Genomic DNA, 24,641 nt, shown 5'->3' with positions numbered 1-24,641 from the left:
AAATCTCCCTCACACACTTTCATGTTATGTCGCCCTTTTCACATTGTAAGACTTTGCTGATAGATTTGCTCTTGCTTCAAGTGAGAGGTTTTATATATATATTTTAATGTTTGTGTAAAAGAGAAAGAAATTCGAAAAGGAAAGTACATTCTTTGTAGAAAGCACTAAGAATAGTACATTGAAAGTAAACGAAAGGAAGAAACGTTTATAATCTCTGCGAAAACGACGTGAGTGAAGATTTGGGAAAATAAACAAGAGAGTCCATGTCCTGTGGAATAACTTCCATTTATTGGCTCATGTAGCCTACCCTTTCTCATTCGGCCTAGCCTAACATTTAATTGCTAGCCTATTAGGCCTATTTATTTTGAAACCAAAGCTTTGTGCTTCACTCGTGTCGTAATATTCACGTAAAACAGCATTCACACACAAAACGTGTTTTGGCGTAGGCTACCACCCCCGGTTTTGCGGATGTCAAGTTGACCGGTACAAGAGTATGCATACAGATACTTTGTATGTAGAATGCACTAAGTAGTATAAGTTATGTATAGAGTGCATACAGGTATATACTAGGCTTATATGCATTTTATAGTTTAGGCTACATTGTAATATAGTGAGCAGCATTAGTATTTAGCATTCTCTAAAGTATGTAGATTTTAGATGTACATTATAGCATTCAGAAATAGATGTAATGAGGCCATAAGCAGATCTCTTAGAAAGTGACAGCCCTTGCATGCTCATTCTTCATCCTCCTGACTGATGTGGCAGAGTACAGAGGCAGAAATGGCGAAGAGACTCTACAAAGACCAGAGTAATGAGTTTGATGTCCATCTCTGCCAACTCTGTAGCAATCACCTTCCCTGCCCCTCGTGTCTAACGGATTCAGCCTGACCTAGCCAATCTATCATGCTGTTTGTTATAGAACTGAATGTTCTTAGAGGAAAAACATCCTCAGAACTAAATGTACCAAGTGTCCAGACAAGTGAAAGCGTACATTCTTAAGCTTCAAAGTTCGGCCTGGTAGGGTTACCGCTGCCTGACTGTGCTCTGACATTTTGTGAGCTCTGATCAAAAGGCCTCGCTCGCTTTGACAACACTGAAGACCCCATAAGGTGCATCGCTGGGCATAAAAATCCATGGGAACCTTCAAGACAAAGCATAATGAATAAAAAATACATGGACATTTTTTTCTTGCTGGCATGTCAATAATATGAAACAGTTAAAATGTCCCTGTGTTATACATAGCATAAATTTATATTCTGTGGAACACGAAAGGTGACTTTTAGAAGACTATCTTTTGATTGGTCAATGAATCATTATGAGATCATCGCGTGATGTCTCTGCGAGCAGGGTAAGCGGAGGAAGAATTGTCTTATTATTGGGAGATATGAGGGTCAGTGGCTCAACCATTTGACAAAGCATAACAGCTAACTTGGATCACGTGTGTCTTATTGATAACCAATCACATTACAGCCTTGACGTCATTGAATTTATTAAACTGCATTTCTTTCAGTGTAAACTCTAAAAATAGATCAATCCAAAACAAATGCAAACATGTTGAAGATTAGCTGATGGGCTGTTGATTCATTAAATGAGAAGCTATTTCCTCACAAAAGCAGTTTATTCAGTATAAAAACAGCCTCTTTAGTTGTTACTCTTCTTTCGGATAAGGTTGCAGGCTTGCCTACAAGTGGCTTTGGCTGAGGTATGAAATACATATATTGACAGGCAGGAAGAAAATAAATGATTGGACGAATATGTTTTGCTCCTGAGACTTCCACAGAAGATATATATATACATTTTTAATATTTAGAACCCTTCTGTTATTGATTAACAGGATGTGAAGTGATCCATAACAAAAAATGTCCTACCCTACCTTCAATGTATAGTACCAGTCAAAAGTTTGGAAACATTAAAGGGGTGGTATAATGCCTTTTTCACAAGATGTAATATAAGTCTTTGATGTCCCCAGAGTGTGTATGTGAAGTTTTAGCTCAAAATACCCCACAGATATTTTTATATAGAATGTTAAAGTTGTCACTTTTTGAGGGTGAGCAAAAACGCACCGCTTTGTGTCTGTTCCTTTAAATGCAAATGAGCTGCTGCTCCCGGCACAGGGGGCGGAGCTTCAACAGCTTGCACTCACACAGACATGCACTGAAAATTTCAAACACTTTTAGCCTCTTATGTTCAAACCGGATTCAGACGAGGATGGAGAGACTCAAGAAGAAGTGACAAAATGTAGAATGCAACAGGATGTTTCTGAATGGTTAGTTGGTGAATTTATGTAGCTTATGTGTAGTTATCTTCTAGTCATTAGCTGCGTTTCCATTACCCTTCAAATTGCGCAAATTGAAATTGCGAATTGAAAATATGCTCAATGGAAACATGTCAATTTCGCAAAAACTCCCATTTATCGCAAAAAAGTTTTCATGCTCGCATGAGGTGGTTTTTCTGGCAATTCGAAAAAGAAATATTTCGCAAAACTGCAATGGAAACAGTTTTTGCGCATTTACAGTCACCTGGCTTAGAAGGCGCGGTGTGTTTGGACAGAATACGAGACGGAGTTCTTTATTGAATTCATAAAAGATAAAAGAATGACAGAAATACTGGATTCTAAACCTCAAAGAAATGCCACAATGAAGACCTCGGAGCAGAAATGAGTGAGAAAAACCCAGAAACACCTCATATGTGCCGCTCACAGACACAGTATAAGGTCTTTCCTTGCCATTAATGCTTGAATAACACGCCTACGTTTCCTTCCATTAATAATAATGTCTAGTGCGGTACGTGGCTGTGATATATATATAAACCTACCAACATCCGTTGCCATGATTTTTGGAATGACTTATCGCGAGAGGAAAAAATGACGTTTTAGTCGCAAAACATTGGTTAATGGAAACGCCGTCATTTCGCAATAGTTTTTTATCGATATTTAGAAAAAATCGCAAAAGTTTTGCGCGAATCTTTAATGGAAACGCGGCTATTGATTAGCATATTCTGTCTTGATAATCTATAAATCGTCTTCCGGGGGCGGGGTTTATGTAAATTTTTTGGTTGGTGACGTCACTAACCAGGGAGGAATGTCTTGTAGTCCCTACCAGCCTTTATTGTAGTCCTTAAAAAGCAATTTCTTTAAAAGTTTTGCTTTGAACTTTGAGCGTTGTAACTTTGCAGATGTTGTTTATGCACAATCAGCAAAAGTGAAATCATAATCAACCACCCCTTTAATGTTTTTGAAAGTAGTCTCTTAATCTTGATCAAAAATACAGTAAAAACTCTAATACTGTGAAATAGTATTACAATTTATAGGACGCTTTAAGACAATTAATAATTAATATTTAATTCATATTAAAGTCACCATTAAATCAAAATCTTTAACCAAAATAACGTCTCCCTCTTGCAGTGACATCTCTTCTCTGATGATGCGTCACTCACATCACAGCAATACCAAACAATCCAATTAATTCCCAATGGACAAAATCAAGTCCTGCCCTACATTGTTTCTTGTTCGAGAAGTGGTTTCACTTAGATATATGTCACAAAAGGAAAGAAAAGACTATTGCAACTTTCGTTTTATGCCGACTTACGAGTGTTACAGTCATGCCTTCAGCGTGATACAAGTTTGTATATTTTCCTTTATATAAAGGATTACATTTAGGCCTGTTCTTTACACAAAGCTATAGTGTGACTTAAAGACTGGGAATGGACAGCTTTTATGATGTGGTTTTATGGTGCTTTATATAGTAAATATGAGTAAATAATGACAAATAGTTATAATTTGTGGGTTAACGGTCCTTTTAGGAACAAGCATTTTTTTATTTTATTTTTTTATTTTATTTTTTTGACCTTTATTTCATTTTTTCAGTAGGTTTTGTTTAGCCATGGGGTGGCAGACGAGGACTCTGACAGTATTTCTTCCGCAGTAACGTGGGTCTGTATGCTTGTCACATCAACACAGACCATGACACGCATAATTCCCAAGACCATAACAGAACTGTCTCGAAAGCTGTTACAGCATCACTGTTTATACAACCAAATGTAACAGGGCAGAACAGCCTGCACTTCTTGTTTGAGATCACATTGACAATAACAAGTGTACACACTGTTGAAGATCTGTTTACAGATGTTTAACACACACACACTCTTTATAACCACTATCATATACACACACTGACGAGAACCATACAAGCCCGACTCCTTATTTAAGTGGAACTGGGCATCTGCGTCCTGTTACATGTCTCTAGAAAGATAATACGACTTTTTTTTAAAGGGATAGTTCAACGATTTTTTTTTTTAAATTTTGTAATTATTTCCTCATCCTCATTTTATTCCAAATCTGTTGCTATTATTTTTCACCAGAGGCTATTTACACTAAGTGCAAATAGAGATAGATGCAATGTACACTAAGTGAAAATAGCAGTATTTTCTTAGCAATGCTATTTACACTAAGTAAAAACAGTATTTTCTGTGCACTAGGTGTGAATAGTAGTTAGATGCTATTTAAAAAGTGCAAATAGTAGCAGATACTATTTGCAACTCACTTTATTGTGGTAAATGATAAAACAGTACGCAATATTTAGTGTATATGATTAAAATCATAAATGAATGCCGCCTTATTGGGACATTACTTATCCCATATCTTTAAAACCCACCCCTACTCTTCACTCTTCACTAAAACACTATTCCCGTTAGGTACTTTATTTATAAACTTTAATCATTTTCGAATATTTTCTTAATTTTTATTTAAATTAAATGCCTCTCCGAGCTGATGTGCATCGAAAAAGGGAAAATAATAAGTTATAGGAGAAAGCCGGAATTGAACTCGTGGTCTTTCCATGTCACTGCTCCTGTTATCGGACAGGTTTCTTTTGTAATTTTGTCTGGCTCAAACAGACATTGGTGGTCACTTAGTGTAAATAGACACTCCGTATTGTTTTTCTATGAAACTTAAAGGAAGAATTTGAAGAATTTTCTTTCCATGTAATAGTTTATAGTTACTACTCCAATCAAGCTATCAAACAAAAACAGCACCATAAAAGCTATCCATATTATTTGTGTGCAATATTCCAAGTCTTCTAAAGCCAACAGTTTTGAATAAGAAAAAGATATATCATGTGAGGTTGGACATCAAATGCCAATGGTTCATGACTAAATGCTATTGAGGTCAAATCTGCGTCATATTTGATCTGAAATGTACAATGAAGGTGAAGAATTTCAGGCAAATTTGGTCTCTTCCTCACAAAAACTATATTGCATGGCTTCTATGTAAGATGTTATGGTGTTTTTGTGAAGCTTGAAGTGTCATGCATAAAATGAAAGTTGCAATAGTCTTTTCTTCCCTATTGTGACATATATCCAAGTTAAACGGCTTTTCAAAGAAAAAATGCAAGGGTATGAGAATTTATTGGATTGTTGTAGTTTGCTATTGTTGTGATGTCATTTGAGTGACAGGTTGTCCCACCCTCGCACCAAACACATCAGCAACGAAGAGAAGTTATTTTGATTAAAGATTATATATGAATTTAAAAAATAAATAAATGATGTGCACAGACAAATAATTTATAATAAATGCAATATTCCATAAAAAATCTGAACTGACCATTTTGAATTGTTACTGTATTTAAAAAAAGAGTTGCATCACAATTCTTCAAAAATTCATTTAACAAAAATTCATTCAACTGCAGTGCATATGGGGGTGAGTAAGTGACAGAATTATGATTTTTTTGTTGGACTCTTTCTTTAACATTTCAGAAGAGCTTGTGTGTGTGTGTGTGTGTGTGTGTGTGTGTGTGTGTGTGTGTGTGTGTGTGTGTGTGTGTGTGTGTGTGATATTCCCTCAGGCTGTCACAAATCCTAGCACAACTGCCATCATAAAAACTTCTCTGAATCTCTTCTCCAGCTCATCAATCAGCAGATGGGCACCTCACCAACCTCCCACAGACACATTCAACCATCAAACGCTTTCACGCCGATTTGCCATCTCTTAAACATAAACAAGAAAGTATTATTTTGCCACGCCCGTGGTATTATCAATAAAAGTTTATTACAGAAGCGTTTTAACAGTCAGTCTTATAAACTGTTTAATACAGGATGTTTGAAGCACAGATTAAGAGGACACTGTATGACACAGACAGAAACTTACACATAAACAACATGACAAATAAGCTGCCCTCTATCAATAACCTGCCACTGACTGAGTGTATTAGTTTGCTTAGCATTGTGGGCATTGACACCGTCATGCCGTTTATGAGTAACAGATATAGCATTACGCAGGTTAAACATCCCAGATAAGCACATCAAACCAAACCAATTACCAAGCCTGGCAATTGTAATGATCTATAAAGGGCCAAACAACAAGCCGCTTAAATTAATTTTTTATAAGTTCTGAATAGTCCATATTATTTTAATATTCAGCCTTGGAAAGTTAAAAAGAGGTTATTTTGCGTATAATTTGAATTTGTTGAGGCCCTGTGAAGATGGTTGTTGTGTAATATTACATATAATATAGTCTGAAGTTAACGACAACACAGAGAAAACATTAAGATAACATTAAACAAATACACACACAAAACTGACACATTTAAAAGAATACATATATCATACATAACACTGACATTTAACTATTTGATCATCTGTGATTTACCCCTAAACAACTAAGTGCTGGTTAGTACAGTGACTATTTGTTTGGCTCATTTTTGTTTCAGAATTACGTAAAAATGTAATGTTACAAGACGACAATGCTACAACAAGCGTTTCAGTCACAAACCTGATGAAAACAGACTAAAGTGCTCAGGTAATCAAAGGCCATGGAACAATCAGTAGCTCTTTAGCTCAAGGTCCATTTATTTTGACATGAATTACTTGTCAGCCAAAATTTGATTTAAAAACTCCGTTACAGCCAAGGTTAATTTGAGCATGAGGTTAAGAACAGTTAACAAAATGTAAAATGTACCAGACGTGACTAATCACTTTTAGTAAAGTGTACCAGACGTGACTAATCAAGACTAGAATGTGGAATAGATTTTAAAATACACCATACGGAAGTAAAACGCCATATTTCATTGGACCATTCCAAAGAGAACAGCAATGCTCTGACACAGCAAGACATATTTTAAGAGGTATATTTAGGATGTAGACTATGACTTAAACATAAATAAGAAGCTATTATCATTCAGTAAACTTTCATATATAACAAAAAACATATCTTATACAACAAAAACGCATCCGTGTTGAAATGTACCTGTTGTCTTCTAAGATAGCTTTGTTCATCATTAGTAGACAACAAAAACAAGCCGCTGGCAATTCAACATCATTGACAACTACACGACAAGTGGTGCGTGGGTATTCACGTGAACATTTTGGAAAGGGGGGGAAAATGCAAAAGTCTTGACATAGCAGTTTTGCTTGCGTCACGTGACGTGGGGTCATCTGTATAGTGTGTTGAGCTGGTTTCATGGCTTTTGTTGGGAGATTAGTAGAGCACACACAGAGTGGTGATAGGTCCAGTCTGCTGCGGCAGAGACGGCCTCAGCAATGCAACTCTGACAAATACGACCAAACCTGACCCGACCCCACAAAATTCCTAACCATACCTTAGTTTAAAGCGGGATCCATATCGCTTCACATCCACCGTTGGTATGCATCAGCCAGTCGATTGACTCTGGGATTTTTAATTTGCATTTTTTCCTGTCCGTCACTGGTTCTTTGTGACCGAAGAGGGGCGTACGAAAGCATCTCTCTGTGGCCGCCTCCAATGAACCCCCACCTTGAGTCAAGGAGCGTCATCTGCCAACACAGTAAGTCAATGGTGAAGCTTTTAGAGCGTTTCAAACTGCCATGTTTCACCGTTTGCTGTGTTCAGGTGGTTAGGTGGCTCTTTATATGTGATGCTGTTGGTTCACACATAACCACAATGGGAAGGTCATGGAGCTGCGGTGGAGGAGGGAGATGGTAAAAGGTGTTGATTGGGAGAAATGGTACAGAGAGAAGAGGAATCTCTTGCTTGCGCTCTCCCATTCTTTCTTTATCCCATCGTCAGATGAACGTGATTGGTTCACCTCTCGCAATGGCGCAGGGTAAAGCTACCTGAACTTTTCTGTTCCCCAATGCTCCATGGCTCCAGGTCCTCCTCTTCCTCATCATCCTCCTCTTCTTCGTAGAGGCTGGGTTCTTCAATGGAACTCTCCATGCGGTAGCAATAGGGCTGACCTTCTGTGTACTCATAGATGGTGGGCAGACTGCTCTTTAGACTGCAGCGTCGCCGTAGGGACACCAGAAGAGACTGAGAACAGAGTAGAAACAGTTAAACATCTCTGAGATACAATTACTTACGGATAATGATTGTTACTAAAATAATTTCACTTGGCGGCCATCTTTGAAATTTCTCTCGGGCAGCTATTTCAGTCATGCAAGTACAGCTCCTATCTCTTTGAATGGGGAAACATCAAATTCTCCAAAGCTCATCACCAAGCTTACAAATAATTTGAAATCTGAAATCTGAAGACAACAACTATCCCATACATTTTTATTTCTAAACGCTCAAATCATGACAAAAACCAGCCAATGTGCAGTCATGAGCTTCTAATGGCAGCTGAAGTGAAGCAATGACTTTACCAATTGGCGATTGGCTCTTTCATTTAGAAGGCGGGACTTATTTCACCATATTGTGTGTTACATTTTCTCCCATTCATAGTAATATGAGTGCACCGTTTTTCTATAAAGTCTTTGCTGTTACACATTGTGCAGATTAAGGTAGGGGTGTCTATTGTCTGGATGTGGATGTTACAGAAAGTGTATGTGCTCTGGATGAGATCATCTTACATCATTTATTTCTTATATTAGATGGGATACCAGCAGTACTTGAACTGTTACCTACCCAGAAACTTGGTTTAAAAGGTCTAAAATCAGTTTTATTTATCATATTCGACAAAGGTCAAACTAAATGAGATGAAACAATTTACAACAAGGTACATTTTTAACATTGGTTAATGCATTAGGTATGACGAACTAACAATAAGCAACACTGATTATTTTTAATTCATGTTTGCTTATAATGCAAAAAGTAAAACAAAATATTATTAATATATGAAGACAATTAACATGAACAGAGATTTAAAAATGCTGTAAAATGACTTCATTGTTAGTTCAGGACACCTAAAGAATTAACTAATGTTAGGGCTCTTCTCCTCAGGGAAAACTAGTCCCATCCACATAGATTTTAATTAAATGGTTTGCCCTGCCAGTTGAAAAAGGTGACGGAAAACGTGTCATACAAATATTCATCTTGCATAACGTGATTCACCCAAGAAGAACATGTTCCTGGATCAACATCCTTGATGGTCCTAGTTCAAAATTACAGTGAGGAATAAGATTATACCTAAGGCTGGGGTTATGTATCATATGTAGACAAAGATATTGTCTTTAATTTTAGGGGTAGGTTAGGCTTAAGGCTAGGGCTATGACTTTTTGTTCAAAAAATACTGCTCCAGGAGCATCAAGGATGTCCCACTTGGCTAATCCATGTTGTGCCTCGTAACTTGCAGTACAACCTCGTTTTACACAAAAACAATCATTTATCACGGTGTTAATACTACATTAAGGGGGACGACTGTGATTGATTTTTAAGATTCTGTTGTTTTACCTGTGGCATGGTAAATATGTCCACGTTGTTGCCCAGGTCAATCCAGGCAAGACAAGTGAACCTCTTGGATTCTTTGAGGGCTTCAGACAGATCTTTAAGGATGCCAAGAGTCAGACGGTTCCCATTGAGAGCCAGCGTTGTGAGTTTGGGCAATGCACCCAGGAAGGGCAGAAGTAGACGTAGGCCCTCGTCCCGGAGCTCAGTGAAACTAAGATCTACGGATATCACAGCACCCCCACTGGTCTGGAGGTAATATGCCACGTGCCGTATGTCACGAGTTGATAAAGGGATGCCAGAGAGGTCCACCGAGTCGCTGCAGAGCTTCTTCTGAAGTGTTGTTTTAAGACTGAAAAGTGGAAAAAACAATTATTATATACTGAGGAATTACTTTTAAAAGATACAAGCATTAGGGTGATTTGGACTCTAAATCTGATCCTTTATAATGCTGCGACTTTAACAAAATTGAGGTTGAGGATTTGGTTATTTGGTCTATATTAAAATCATTCACTTCTGGCTAAGAGCAGGGTTCTGTAATTACTTTTTGTTTCCAGTATTTTAAATCCCAGAGACAGGGGAAAGGAAGACCACAGTGGTGGGGTCAGTGAGCGTTACATGTACTTTACTGTCCAGACTTTGTCCAAAAAAGATCCAATCCGAGTTGCAATCATATCAGAATTCATAACAATCTATCATTTTATAATGTGCAGAGTAAAAGTAGGCAACAAATAATGTTTGTTTTTTTAAGCATATTTGCCTGTATGGATTGCATTAAGATTACGTCTTAACCTACAATTCATTACAAATGTAGGCCATTTCAAAATACTAGTGAATAAAAGTGTAAATCATTTAAGTAAAATCTGTAAGCCTGGCTTCTTTATATGAGGATAGGTAAAGCTCTCAAATTAGTGGGACTTTGCAACAAAGAACCAATAAATAAAATGTGTTGATTTAGGTGACAAACAGTTCACAGAGACATATCTGAACTGAAGTTGAACCTTGTTATAACATTTAGTGTTCTCAAACTTGTTCTTTGCCATTCGGAGTTTGATTATTTCCGTAGACGTGGGTAAGCAATTTCACTGTTTATTACAATAATTTGTGAAGTAGCTTTTGGGAACAACACTGCAGATATAAAACAGAATACTGAGAACACAATTAGTTATTGCTATCGTGAAAAGCACCTGATTGCATTGGCATGTATGTGCATTTCATCTTTACTGCATCGCTATACTGATAAACATCTATTCAATGAAAATTATCCTTTGAAATTCGTTGTTCAATGACTTGATACAATTTATGTGCATATATCCTCTAGCTTCAGTAGCTGGCATCAAGATCCTTTGCAGAAATCAGATAAGAGCTTTAAAAGCTTTCATGCATGTATTGCCTGTTACAAGTCTTTGACTTGGCCAATCCAAACCGCTTGTTTCTTCCCTTTGAGTAAATTGCTGAGCGTTTAGTCTAGTTGCAAGGTCCAAAGTCATGAAAAGACTTCTCAGGTACTCTCTGATGTACTTTCATAGTAATGTAGGCTTCATGATGGAAGCCAGAAATGCAGCCCATAATGCTTCTACCATAGTGCTCTTTGATGTGAGGTTATTTGGCAAAGCTACGACTATCTGGCACACTTCAGTCAAGCAAATACATTTATTTTGAGAAGCTTCTTTCTTTGAGGACTTGGGTAGAGAAAAGTTGTGCATTGATTTTATTCTATTATCTTCTCATGTACTTGAGAACTCATTTGCCTGCAAATTAATTAAATTGCAAAAATTAGTGCAAACTGTTATTTAATGTGTTGTTTTTATGTACAGTTTTTGACCAAACTTGCATAGACTAAAAACATTATTGGACACATGAATTGGTGTGAAGAAGTCATTAATTAAATGGTTTGTCTTTATTTTGACTCTAATTAAAAGGATGGCAGCCAAAGTTGTACTGGGGAAACATGCAGTCTATAAAAGGAGATTATATTAGACATCTATATGAGGAAGATAAAACATCTATTTTTTTCTTCTCAAATAATTTCTTAAGTAAGGTTCATAGTCAGAGTTCACTATTGTTCTGCCAAACCGTGGATCCCTGCTTCTGCTGAAAGCTGCTGTTATGAGTTTTTTTTTTCTTTCGTTTTTTTCTGATGATGGTTGCAGGCATCAGTGCCTTTCTACTCACCCACAATAAATCTTATTTTCACTCTCAATGTACAGTTGCTAGGAAATTCATATTTAGCTCAAAGTCCAACATTCAACTGAACTGTATAGGCTACTTTCTGGATTTGAGATTTAGACTAGTCAACACTTGCTCCATTGATTGGAAAAAAACATGATTATTTTAGAATTGTAACAGAAATTATTAAAAAAAAAAAAGAGATACGAATGTTAATTAGAAGGTGTAATTCAATGTTAAAATACTTTCTCCTTTTAGTCTTTGCAAAGTCAAATATAAGCCATTCCTTTGTGAAAAAGAAGTGCACTTAATTAGTGTTATAGCGATGCTCAATTCACAAATGAATCACTCTTTTGAGTCGATTCTGTTCAAAGACTTCATCAAACAAGTTGGCAGATCTGTCTAAATCGGTTCGCGAATCAGTTTGAATGATCTGTTCAGTTCCTGCACGCACTGAATCGTCTGAAGCGATTTCAATTCACACTCGACTCGGAGTCGTAACAGGAAGATTTAAGAACATCAAGAGCGTTAGATGAAGTGGCCGTGGACCTACAGTACAGTCAAGTGAAAGCAAATGCATCATATTTTTGCCAGCGATGAAGATCTTTATTAGTTGAACATCTTCGTAAGCTGTCTGTGAATGAATGATTCCACAGGACGATATATTCGATTTCATTTCACTCAGGTAAAACATTTTACAACCAAACAGATTATTACGCCACAATAGCACTACTAGAAAGTATGACATTACCCGTTTTTTGGACATATACATTAATTTATACATTAAATAAGCTACCATTGTTCACAGTTTATGAACACCCGCCATCCCGCGGTAGTTTGTGTGTATTGTTGCGCAGTGAAAACGAATCCCTTTGCTTGCCGTAGACACAACCAGTTTAAACATGCTTGCAGAAATATACATTTGATTATATTTTGGAGAACCTACAGAAGAAGATCCGTCGATGTACTTTGTTTTTTTTTGTGTTCAGATGTTCAGTAGCAGTCATGAGCGCGAGCACATGTGAAGAGTTTTAACTCTTTCTTCTCTGTGTCAATTACATGCTTTGAATGCAACACTCTGCAGATTCACTTTATTTCGACATTGTCTAATAATCCAGTTGTATAAGTTACTATTATACAAACACATTATACAAACCAAAGGACAGGCAATGATTTTCGGGCTACAGAGGGTAGAAATAATGCTTTTTGTTGCAAAGAGAGCCAATCTACTTATGAAAATAATAGTCATTTAAATTTATAAAAAATCGAAATAATATAATTTTATGTATGACGACTTCAGATGCAAAAGCCTCTAAGTACCATCTGAAATTGTATGTTTATGTTCAGTTATTTCACTTAAAATGGCAATGAAAAGTACCTATTAATTGTCATTAAAGTGAAATTACTGAACTTAAATATACGAGCTTGATAAAAATTCAAAAATTCCGTTTTAGAAGAAAGTTTCAGATAGCACTCAGAGGCTTTTGCATCTGAAGTCTTCATATATATATATATTATAATATATGATCCGAAGTAACTAGTTACTCGCTACTTGAGTAGTTTTTTCATTGGATACTTTTTTACTCTTACTCAAGTAACTATTAAGATTATTACTTTTACTTTGAGTAAATATTTCTATAAGTACTTGTACTTTTACTTGAGTACAGTTTTTGGGTACTCTACCCACCTCTGCTCGGTTGTAACGAGTGGTTATTTCAGTCAAAGTTGCTCTTCTATCAGCTTGAATCAGTCGGCCCATTCTCCTCTGACCTCTAGCATCAACAAGGCATTTTCGCCCACAGGACTGCCGCATACTGGATGTTTTTCCCTTTTCACACCATTCTTTGTAAACCCTAGAAATGGTTGTGCATGAAAATCCCAGTAACTGAGCAGATTGTGAAATACTCAGACCGGCCCGTCTGGCACCAACAACCATGCCACGCTCAAAATTGCTTAAATCACCTTTCTTTCCCATTCTGACATTCAGTTTGGAGTTCAGGAGATTGTCTTGACCAGGACCACACCCCTAAATGCACTGAAGCAACTGCCATGTGATTGGTTGATTAGATAATTGCATTAATGAGAAATTGAACAGGTGTTCCTAATAATCCTTTAGGTGAGTGTATATATCCTACTTAAGTGGGTCAAATAACTCAAGTTTGGCAAACTACATTATAATACATTTAGCAATTATATAATACAAATATAACATTACATCAATTTCACACTTAAGTATAATCGTTTGAAGTGTATATTTCCATAATAAGTACTATTTTACAGGCATGCTAAAGTGTACTTCTTTTTCACAAGGGTTTGTAGGTTGAAGTGTCTCTGTAGTGCTATTAAAACTGATCAGATAGTGTGAGGATCTAGCCTAGCCTGTTAACCAATGGTGTGAGTCTGAGGCGTGGCTTTCTCTTTGGTTGACCAATAGTGTGTTAAGAAAAACCTGTTTAAGAACATTATTGTATTTGCAATTCCATTTGGTGCCAGTAATGGCGCTAAAACTGTAGACTTCACCTTTAAAACCAAGTGAAATCTATCTGCTGACATAAGAAAATTAAACACACAATCTTTAAAAAATAAAGTGTTGGATGTGAATGTTAGGGGGAAAAAAACTCCTTTCAAACTGCAGTAGCTCCCCTCTACTCCTCCACAGTCCTCTATCAGAACCACTACCATATCCTTGCCATTCTGTGTGCTTCATTTGACCTAGTTCCATTAACAGGATCAATAAAACACAAACACAGACATACATCTGCTTGAAGATCACTCAGCTCCACAGATGTACATGATAAATTCTTCATGATTTGGGCCACACGGTAACAATGCACAGTTTGAAATGGAAATATGGCGAGTCTTGCAATATACACTGCCACACGAACCACAGGACAGAGATCAAAAGAATATTCATTTGCCAAGGAAACGCACACACCCACACTGAGATGCAAATGCATTATTACAATCCTCTCAAAGGCTGATATCTCTTCATGAAATCCTACTGACAGTCTTCCTCTATTTTCCTATTACTGGTAGCAGGTGGCATCACTCTTCTGTGTTTGCGCCCAAATTCAATTTCTTTTCCAAATATAACTCCAGGTCCAAACCCCCTGGGGTTTATGCTGTATACAAATGTCCAAAGGCTATATTTTGACAAACAGTGGTTCTTTTAAGCTCGCTGCCTCATTTCTGCTAACTCACAAGCCAATCTGCTCTGCCTTTAAACAGTGACATTTGAGGGATCTCTGTGATTAAATAGCAATAGGTTGGCCCATGAAAAGACTGCGTGCTTTGATGAAATGCTGAAGAAGTTCTTTGAAGATGCGTTAGGAATCAATATAGATAAAAAGTCAGCTAGGGAGGTGCTTTTGAGCGAAAATAAGGTAATAAGGAGTTATTTAAAGACAAGGACAAATTGGTCATTAAAAACAAATATTTTTTAGATTCTGCCATTTTAAGCATGGAAGAAAGGTTTAAAAAAAAGTATTCTTAATCATAATTTTATCTAGTTGTGCAGTAAAACATTTAAACAACCTAACAACTTAAAACAGGATAGATTTACACATAGTATTTTTGGTTACACTTTATTTTGATGGTCCACTTTACACATTCTACACTGTAAAAAATATTTTCATGATTTGTTATCACAACTTTTAATCTTTTGTCAAATCAACTTAGATAATTAATGTGGTTCAGATAACATATATTTTGAAGTTCTATTTATTAAACCATAATCTTTTGTCAAATCAACTTAGATAATGTTGTTCAGATAACATATATTTTGAGTTTCTATTTATTAAACCAATCTCTTTGTTGCATTAACTCAATTTTTTAATTTCAATGAACTCAAAATTTTAAGGCAACCAGGTAACTTACATTTTTAAGTTAAACCTTTAACTTAAAAATGTAAGTTACCTGGTTGCCTTAAAATTTTGAGTTCATTGAAATTAAAAAATTGAGTTAATGCAACAAAGAGATTGGTTTAATAAATAGAAACTCAAAATATATGTTATCTGAACAACATTATCTAAGTTGATTTGACAAAAGATTATGGTTTAATAAATAGAACTTCAAAATATATGTTATCTGAACCACATTAATTATCTAAGTTGTTTTGACAAAAGATTAAAAGTTAAGATAACAAATCATGAAAATATTTTTTTTACAGTGTACTAGCTAAAAGTAACTTCTCAACTACATATCAACTAACTCTCATTAGACTAATAGCAGACTGTTAGGTTAGGGTTTGGGGTAGAATAAATTGACATGTAGTTGCAAAGTTACTAAGAGTCGGTAGAATGTCTGTTGGGGGACCATCAAAATAAAGTGTTAGCAGATATTAAGCAGACAGTCTACTAATATTCTAGTTGACATTTAGTTGCAAAGTTACTTATAGTTAGAGGACTGTCGGAATTAAATGTTGCCATATTTTTCTTGATTTTAAGCATAATCTCTAAAAAATAACCTACATTTACTTATATCTTGATATCTTCATATTTATATTTTAATATTAAATGTGGTTATATTGATTGATTGATTGATCACATTTTTGAATTTAGTGACATACTGTGTGCAGTAGCATGTGCCCTTTTTCCACTGCAGGATGGGTAAAAGAATAATATAAGTCATTTTAATGTGTTATTTATTGGTTTATTTTCCTCGCGACTGAGTGCCAGTTTGAATTACAGTCACTTCGGGCTCACTTCGCGTTCCTTGGCAACCAGCAGCTATGAGTGACATTCATTTTCCTTACTGTCAGCTTTCGTACAATCACAGAGACTAAGCATTCTGCACTCAGACAGCGCCAATGTGTGTTCACTTCGCAGCACATTTCCAGTCTATGGAAGTATGTGACTATTGAAACATGCAGAAGACAAAAATTTTGGCCACGCAGAGCTGAAAAGATTTCCTCCTCAGCACCTCATTTTCTCCCTCTAGTCTTCCCTGACACGTCTGATTCAAGCCTCACTCCATTTTGTTTTTGCAGAGTCATCAATGATGCAAAATATCTCCATTATTAATTCTGGCCCAAAAGTACATTCTGTCTCTTCACACATGCACAAATTGCATTATTTAATACATTAAACTGACATCCCCCCTAACTATATTACTACTACAGAGGGAAATGATTTGATGTTTTATTATTCTGACACCTGTGGCAATGAGAATTTACCAGGGGAAACAATCTTTTCAGCTTTACTAGCATATTACACAATAAGTAATCAACGCGCTCTTCTCATTCTCACATTCTAAATTGCTTCATTTAAGGAAGGAAATCGTGTCATGTCAATCTGATTTTGTTCACAAATGGTTGAAAAGAGGCAAGCAGCATATCTCTATTAGTATCTCCTATAGTGAACAGGTTGTTCATTAAAAAGCATATACAAATCTGAACACAAAAATGTCTTCTTGCATTACTGCAGAATCCTACCTAAATATGAATTTCTCATTCAGTGATTTGTCTAAATGAGCAAAGGAATAAAGGAAGTCGTGTCTAATATGCTAATCAGAGGAACTAGAAACCAACTAACTGCGTCAAACCAGCTGATTTGACATCTTTAAAACCTGTTTGACTTTATGGTAAGGCACATGTTTGGAGTCGAGCTCTACTTTCTCACATACAGCCTAATCTGATAGACTTTTTCTCTAGAAATTGTTCTGCTTTGACATTGAAAAGGCCTAGACAGTTGTATGGCAGTCGAGCATGACAAGAAGCTAGCATTAAGACCTTATGATCGTTAGTTGTAACCAAACACGACTCTTTACATTCCCATGAAAAAGAGCAAAAAGGAGAAGGCTTTAGAGACAGGGACAAGTAATGTCCCAATAAGGCAGCACCCATTTATGATTTTAATAAATATAATAACATACACTGAATATGTTGTTGTTATTATTGCATACTGTTTTATAATGTACTACAATACACTGAGGTGCAAATAGTGTCTGCCACTCTTTGCACTAAGTATAAATCTAACAACAAGTGCAAATACAATACTGCTATTTCCACTTAGTGTAAATAGCATCTGGCAATAAATTACTTTTGCACTTCAAAAACGTTTAGGTTTAGTAAGTGTTTAAATAAATTAGTACTTTTATTTAGCAAGAATGCATTAAACTGATCAAAGGTGACTGTAAAAACATTTAGAATGTTACAAACGATTTCCATTTCAAATAAATGCTGTTCTTTTGAACTTTCAAAAGAAAAAAAAGAACTTTGAATATTGAAAAAAAAAGATATGTTTAAATCAGCATATTAGAATGATTTTTGAAGGATCATGTGACACTTAAGACTTGAGTAATGATGCTGAAAATTCAGCTTTGCATCACAGAAATAAATGATATTTTAAAATTTATTACAATAGAAAAAAGTTATTTTAAAATGTAATAATATTTCACAAAATAACTGTTTTTACTGTATTTTTTGGATCAAATGAATGCGGCCTTGGTAAGCATAAGAGACTTCTTTCAAAAGCATTAAAAAAATGTCCCGACCCCAAACATTTGAACGGTACTAGTGTGTTGTAAGCATCATTTATAGTGAGGTCCCCAATACTTTTTTGCATGATAGATTTTGTATCCACAGATTTATAGTCAAGCAACTGACACTTGGATGAATGGGTACGCTAACAGATAACTTTCTCAACATATGATACGTTTACCTGGTTTGTGTGTGTGTGGAGGGCCTAGTAAACCCTACATTATGGGGACAAAATGTCCCCACAAAGATGGTAATATCCGAAATCATTGTCTTAATGGGGAAATGTTTTGGTCCCTATGAGGAAAATAGCTTATAAATCATACTAAGTGATGTTTTTCAAACATGTAAAAAAAAAAAAAATGCAGAAAGTTTTCTGTGATGGGTAGTATGTGGACAAAATGTCCCCACAAAGATGGCAATATCTGAAATCCTTGTCCTTGTGAGGATGGTTTTTGCTCTCCATGAGGAAAACATCTTAGAAATCATACTAAATTATGTTTTTTGAACATGTAAAAAAGCAGATTTTTTTTCTGTGATGGGTAGGGTTAAGGTTAGTGTAAGGGGATGCAATATATAGTTTGTACAGTATAAAAACCCTTATGTTTATGGAAAGTACCCATAAAATATGAAAACACAACATGTGAGTTTGTCTGACTATGCTGACGGTCTACAAATGGGACATATAAAAAGTCTTCCGCCACAAAACAAAAATGATTGCGAGTGTGATTATTTACCGAAACCTGTACACAAGTAGAAAAGCTGGTTTTGAGGGGCCTGTTTTTCATCCCTGAATTGGTCTGAAAGGCTTTGAGAGGTGAGAGATGATACAGAGGATAACCTGAAAGCTAAAAACCAACCAAGCAGAATGAGTGACAAAGAAAAGGAAGACAAGTGCAACAAAGACATGCCTCCCACCGCTGTTGGCATGGCAATGGCTGTTTTCTACCTGAGTGGATGCTTTCACACCTTTGATCAGCATGAGATTCAGACTTACACCCGCCTCCAGGAGCAGATGCTCGTCTGTCTTTCTATGAAGGCCTGTAAATAACACTAACACATTATAGCCTTAACTGAGCACAGGTATACAACACACAGAAGTAAAAGCACTGCCAATTACATGCCACTTGAGAACCAAAACACCAATCGCTGACAAATACGGGTTTGAAACAACATGAGGGTGAGTAAATGATGACAGAATTGTCATTTGTTTGTGTAAACTAATTTTTAAAATCTCTGGGATCTCTGATTTACTGCTGAGAAATAAACCCCAGTAATTGTGCATGTGTCTCCACTAGAGTTCCAGAAAAGATCTAAATTTTCAACAGTCACAAACTGCTTATTTTTGCCAACACGCCAATTCGCAATCAAAACCAGACATTGCAACAGGAACTCAAACACTGCTTATCAAATTCTTCCAAAACCAGATTATTTAGACCATGCAATCCACATTAAGTTTATAGCTTGAAAGTTGTATGCAAGGAGATTTCTAAGTTCACCATTTGCTTTTGGGAAACAATATTAGGAATTATATTTTGCTTGACGACAGTGCAAATAATTTTTTTTAGCCTTGCTGCATAAATTGACAATTTCTCGACCCTGCCAAATGGTTACATCAATAAATGAACACACAATCAGTAAGCTGCAATCTGTTATTATGCTAGTCCCTAATTAATAATCAGGTAGGACCACTGGGTGAATGTCAAGTCAAATAATTAATATTCATAAGCTCACAAGTTTCATGCTCTCTCTAATTCTCTTGTTTCGTGGTGTCTATGCCTGGTTGATTATGGAAACATTCTAGTTGTGTTGGTTCACTCTCTTAGGCATACATTTACATACATTTGAAGTCTTTTTCTCTGACAATGAGCTTTTTGAAGACGCACTCCCAAGTCTTGAAAATTTGAAAACATTGTTTTCGTGCTGTAGTGTGGACTGTGAAAATGGAGGTATTTGAAAACTGTGATGCATGTTTAGTCACACACTGTACCAATAGATATTTAAGTTTATACCCGTCTCTGCCTGATATGTGCTATTCACATTCACAGTGTTGCTAAAGATACATGTTACTTTGTACAACCTTCATATTACATTCCTGCAAAGGAATCCCATCTCGCAAGGTGGCCTCTTCGGAGACACTGTCGAGGACTTTGCCCAGCAGTTCACGAGTTCACACTTACAAATAAGTCAGATAGTTACTTACTTACTGCCCATTATGCCTCTGGCATGTAGGGCAGCAACGAAGGTCCTCCACTCTGGTCGATTCTGGGCTATTTTCTGGACATCTCCCCATGTCAGGTTCATAGATTTCATTTCTTCCTCTACTGTGCGACGCCAGGTGATCTTTGGTCGTCCTCTCTTTCTTCTACCTTCGGGTGTCCAATGAAGGGCTACTCTTGGAATGCTCTCTTGCTCTCTTCTCAAAACATGGCCAATCCAGTTCCAGCGCCTCTTTGTTACAATGCTACCCATGCTGTCTTGTTGACATCTTGTTAATAGATCCTCATTTGATATCTTGCTTGGCCAAAAAATCCGACAGATTCTTCTCAGACTCCTTGTGTGGAAGACTGACAGTTGGCATATGTCACTTGCTGTCATTCTCCAGCATTCTGCGCCATACAGTAGGGTGGATAGAACGCAGCTCTGATATAATTTGAGTTTTGTCTTGATTCTATACTGCTGGGACTTCCATATGTTGTTTAGCATTCTGAATGCATTCCTGGCTTTGTTGATTCTATTTTTAATGTCATTGTGTGCACCCCCATCATATCTTACAGTACTCCCAAGATAGGTGAACTCATTTGTTGTTAGTAGAGCTTCTCCATTCACACGTATTGGTAATGGATCTGAGATGTTTAGCACCATCACTTCAGATTTCCTCTGGTTTATTTTCAGGCCAACTTGCTGTGCAAAGTAGCTGAGACGTGATGTTTTTTCTTGCATGTGTTGGTGGGTGTGTGAGACTAGAGCCAAATCATCAGCAAAATCAAGGTCTTCCAATGTTGAGAAGAGGGTCCATCGTATACCTCTTGTTTTGTCTTCTATTGTGCGGCACATCACCCAGTCGATAACGATGTTGAAGAGCAATGCTGACATCACACATCCTTGTCTAACTCCTGTCTTTACCTGGAATGCCAGGCTACTGTTTCCCACCCGACATTTAAAGTTGGCATAGAAGGTCTTAATGAGGTCCACTATGTGTTGAGGAATTCCATACATCCTTAAGATGTTCCAGAGGCCGTTTCGGTGTATACTATCAAATGCCTTTTCAAAGTCTATAAAATTGATGTACATTTGCCTCTGCCATTCTGTGCATTGTTCTATGATATTACGAAGTGCAAATATCTGGTCAATGCACCCTCTCCCCTTACGGAATCCTGCCTGTTCATTCCTCAGTTTCTTATCTACTGCCTCTGTAAGACATATTACATTCCTGCAAAGGAATCCCATCTCGCAAGGTGGCCTCTTCGGAGACACTGTCGAGGACTTTGCCCAGCAGTTCACGAGTTCACACTTACAAATAAGTCAGATAGAACAAATGCGTATTTGGCGTGCTGTCCGAGGAGAGGGCTCCAGGCTCGGTATTCGGTCCGAACCAAGAGTACTCCCCCCATATTCCTGGCTGTGAAAGAATAAGCCAAGAGTGAGGAGTCGGGGTGGTGGAGGGATGCTGAAAACTGTCAAGGAATGTTATGCTTCCTCTCATGCTGATAGGGTAAACATGATAATTATTTGATGACAAGTTGATTGGATTGATTTATTTGAACGTGCTCCTCCCTAACTTCGTTTATGAAACATCAATTCTCAGCAGTCCAAAAGCAGAGAGGCCATTAAGATGCAATACAACCCCCACCAGGTCACCGCGTGCTGCTCGACGCAGAGGATGGGTCCCCCTGCAGCTTCTACAGCTGCTCCGGCGCGACCGGAGATGCTGCCCTGTTGCTGAGATGCCTGCCCGGTCGGTCAGCCCCTGTACTGGGCTAGATGACCCACATGTTGTGATTCCCTCTTGGTAATCCCATATGTGTATTCTTCCATGGATGTCTTTCCCTGGGAAGATTCCACTCTGTAGTGGTTCCATCCCTGTCTCGGCAGGACCTACAGCAGAGATCTTCCATATGTAGCACTGCACCAAAGGTCAGTCCATATGTGTATTTCCACATGCTCCTCCCTACGGGTAAGATGTGGGCTCTGTAGCGTCCCTCTCCTTTGGACTATGGAACGCTTCCCCAGCGTTGACAACACTGGTCATAGCTGGAAAAAAAAGGAATAAAGAACCGAAGCACTCTTCCCTTGAAGTAACCTACAAAAGTAACAGCAGCTACAACCTACCCTGTCCCTTCCCTATCCCGTTGGCATTGAGGACTATTACTTTTTGGGCTTACGTGGGGCGCTGGGTAGGTTACGACTGTATGAGGGCAGTTGCCAAAAGGCCACGCTATGGCTTGCCAGCATCTGCGTCTCCAACACTCAGTTCCATAGGAACCCCATTTGTCAGTCTTTGACATAACGTTGAATGTGACTGACAGATAGGGAACATCTTTGTTACTGATGTAACCCTTGCTTCCTGATGGAGGGAACAGAGACGTTATGTCCCTCCAGCCACATCCTTGAACCACCCTGCTGAATGGCCAGGATCCCTGCCTTGGCTCCTCAGCATAAACCTGAAATGAGTAATTGCGTGCCACCATGTTATATATCCGTATGTACGGGGGAGTGGCTTGACATCCACTCGCCATTGGCCATTCCATTGGCCGTTTTTCTACAACTCAGAGGTGATTGGGGATCCCAAGTGAAAAACCATCTGTCAGTCTTTGACATAACCTCTCTATTCCCTCCATCAGGGAATGAGGGTTACATCAGTAACCAAGACATTACTTGAGCATCAAAGCAGCATGTTAGAATGATTTCTGAAGGATCTTGAGACACTGAAGACTGGAGAAATGGCTGCTGAACATTCAGCTTTGCCATCACAGGAATGAATTACATTTAAAATGTATTACAACAGAGAACAGTATTACAAAACAGTATCTTAATGATATTTCTCAAATGACTGATTTCACTGTATTTTTGATCAAATAAATGCAGCCTTGGTGAGCATAAGAGACTTTCAAAAACATTACAAATCTTACCAATGCCAAATTTTTTAACGGTAGTGTACTGTAGGTAATTTAATTACCTCAGATTCATCATTGCATTTATGCATCCATCTCTGTGATAAATTACAATCCTCAGCCACTGCAAAAACACATCGCAAATAAAAAATGTTGATGCAAGGGTAATAGAATTAATCACACATCCCTAATAAATCTGAAAGCAAAAATAATACATTATCTGGCCAACCGGCAGATTGTGTTTGTGTATGTCTGATCATGCATGTGTGCAGTCTGGTTAAATCAGACAGTCACATAGTCATCGCCGACAGTAGCTTTACACTGCCAATCAAAGATATGAGGGTTTCAGAATGATGGTCCTCTCTCATGCAGATTCACCACTGTCTTACACTCTTTGATCAAGCCGCAAGAAACCACACAAAGGAACTAGCACAACATAAAATCCTGCTTCTTTCATCGCCACTTGGATCTCTCTCTTCCTCCCTCCCTGTTTTGCATTTTCAGACTGTTTTGCTCCTTTTTTCCCATCATGCAACACACCCTGATGTTACATTAATCATTTTTCCCCCTGTATAATTACTAGGGCTGGGAGAAAAAAATCAATTCACCTAGCTATCACGATTTTTTTAATTTATTTTTTACGATTCTAAAATAGATTTTTTTTATTCCAGAATCGATATTAATTCAAATGCAATTGCTTTATTTGTGTCCTTGCTTGTAGAGAGAGGTTGACAGAAGTTAGCCACTTTCGTTCCAACAGAGGATGGAATGTGTCGTTCTCTATGAGTGTTGAGTGACGTAATATCCCAAGTGGACACGTGGAAGAGACTTGAGACTGAAAGCACTGAAAAGCCCTCGCGCTAGACAATACGATTCATCTTTAAAAGACTGTAATCTTGAAAAGACCCACGCGATCTTTCAATTCGTCTGTCTATTAAACTTTGACAAAATCATATTGCAACATTCAAAGCTGTGTTGGCGCTGCCGCTGAGTCCCTCCGGAGTTGTCACGAAACAGCTTCACAAACAGTCTTTTCAACCTCATAGTATCATTATTTCTGTGATGCAATAGTTAAAATTATCAAGTACTTGGATAAAAGTTTAAAGTTCAAATATGAACACTGATGTCTACGATAGCGATCAAAATCAGCTTTTGATAGAAACTTGGTGCTTAAACTAACGCATTTATTGATTACATTTACAAAAAATTGCAATATATTGCAATATCGAATCGCAATACTTGTAGAATC

General features: G+C 37.3%; 1 protein-coding gene across 3 annotated transcripts in view; it reads right to left on the bottom strand.

The window, feature by feature from the left end:
- Positions 1 to 6,011: 6,011 nt before the first annotated feature.
- lrrc75ba (leucine rich repeat containing 75Ba) overlaps positions 6,012 to 24,641 on the bottom strand; it is a 46,978-nt gene continuing 28,348 nt past the window's right edge. For 2 of the 3 annotated variants that reach the window (XM_079897794.1, XM_079897796.1), the window contains exons 5-6: positions 9,641 to 9,986; positions 7,974 to 8,281 (exon numbers count right to left, since the gene is read on the bottom strand). In XM_079897794.1, the coding sequence (XP_079753920.1) occupies positions 8,054 to 8,281; positions 9,641 to 9,986 (574 nt within the window). In that variant the 3' untranslated portion in view covers positions 7,974 to 8,053. Of the gene's footprint in view, positions 7,786 to 7,973; positions 8,282 to 9,640; positions 9,987 to 24,641 lie in introns of those variants that run through there. The other variant, XM_079897795.1, reaches the window with a different exon arrangement.

Source organism: Squalius cephalus (genome assembly GCF_949319135.1).
Source record: "Squalius cephalus genome assembly, chromosome: 16".
Taxonomy (NCBI): Eukaryota; Metazoa; Chordata; class Actinopteri; order Cypriniformes; family Leuciscidae; genus Squalius; species Squalius cephalus.
The sequence above is the reverse complement of the archived record's forward strand: the minus strand, read 5'-3'. Positions and strand labels throughout refer to the sequence as shown.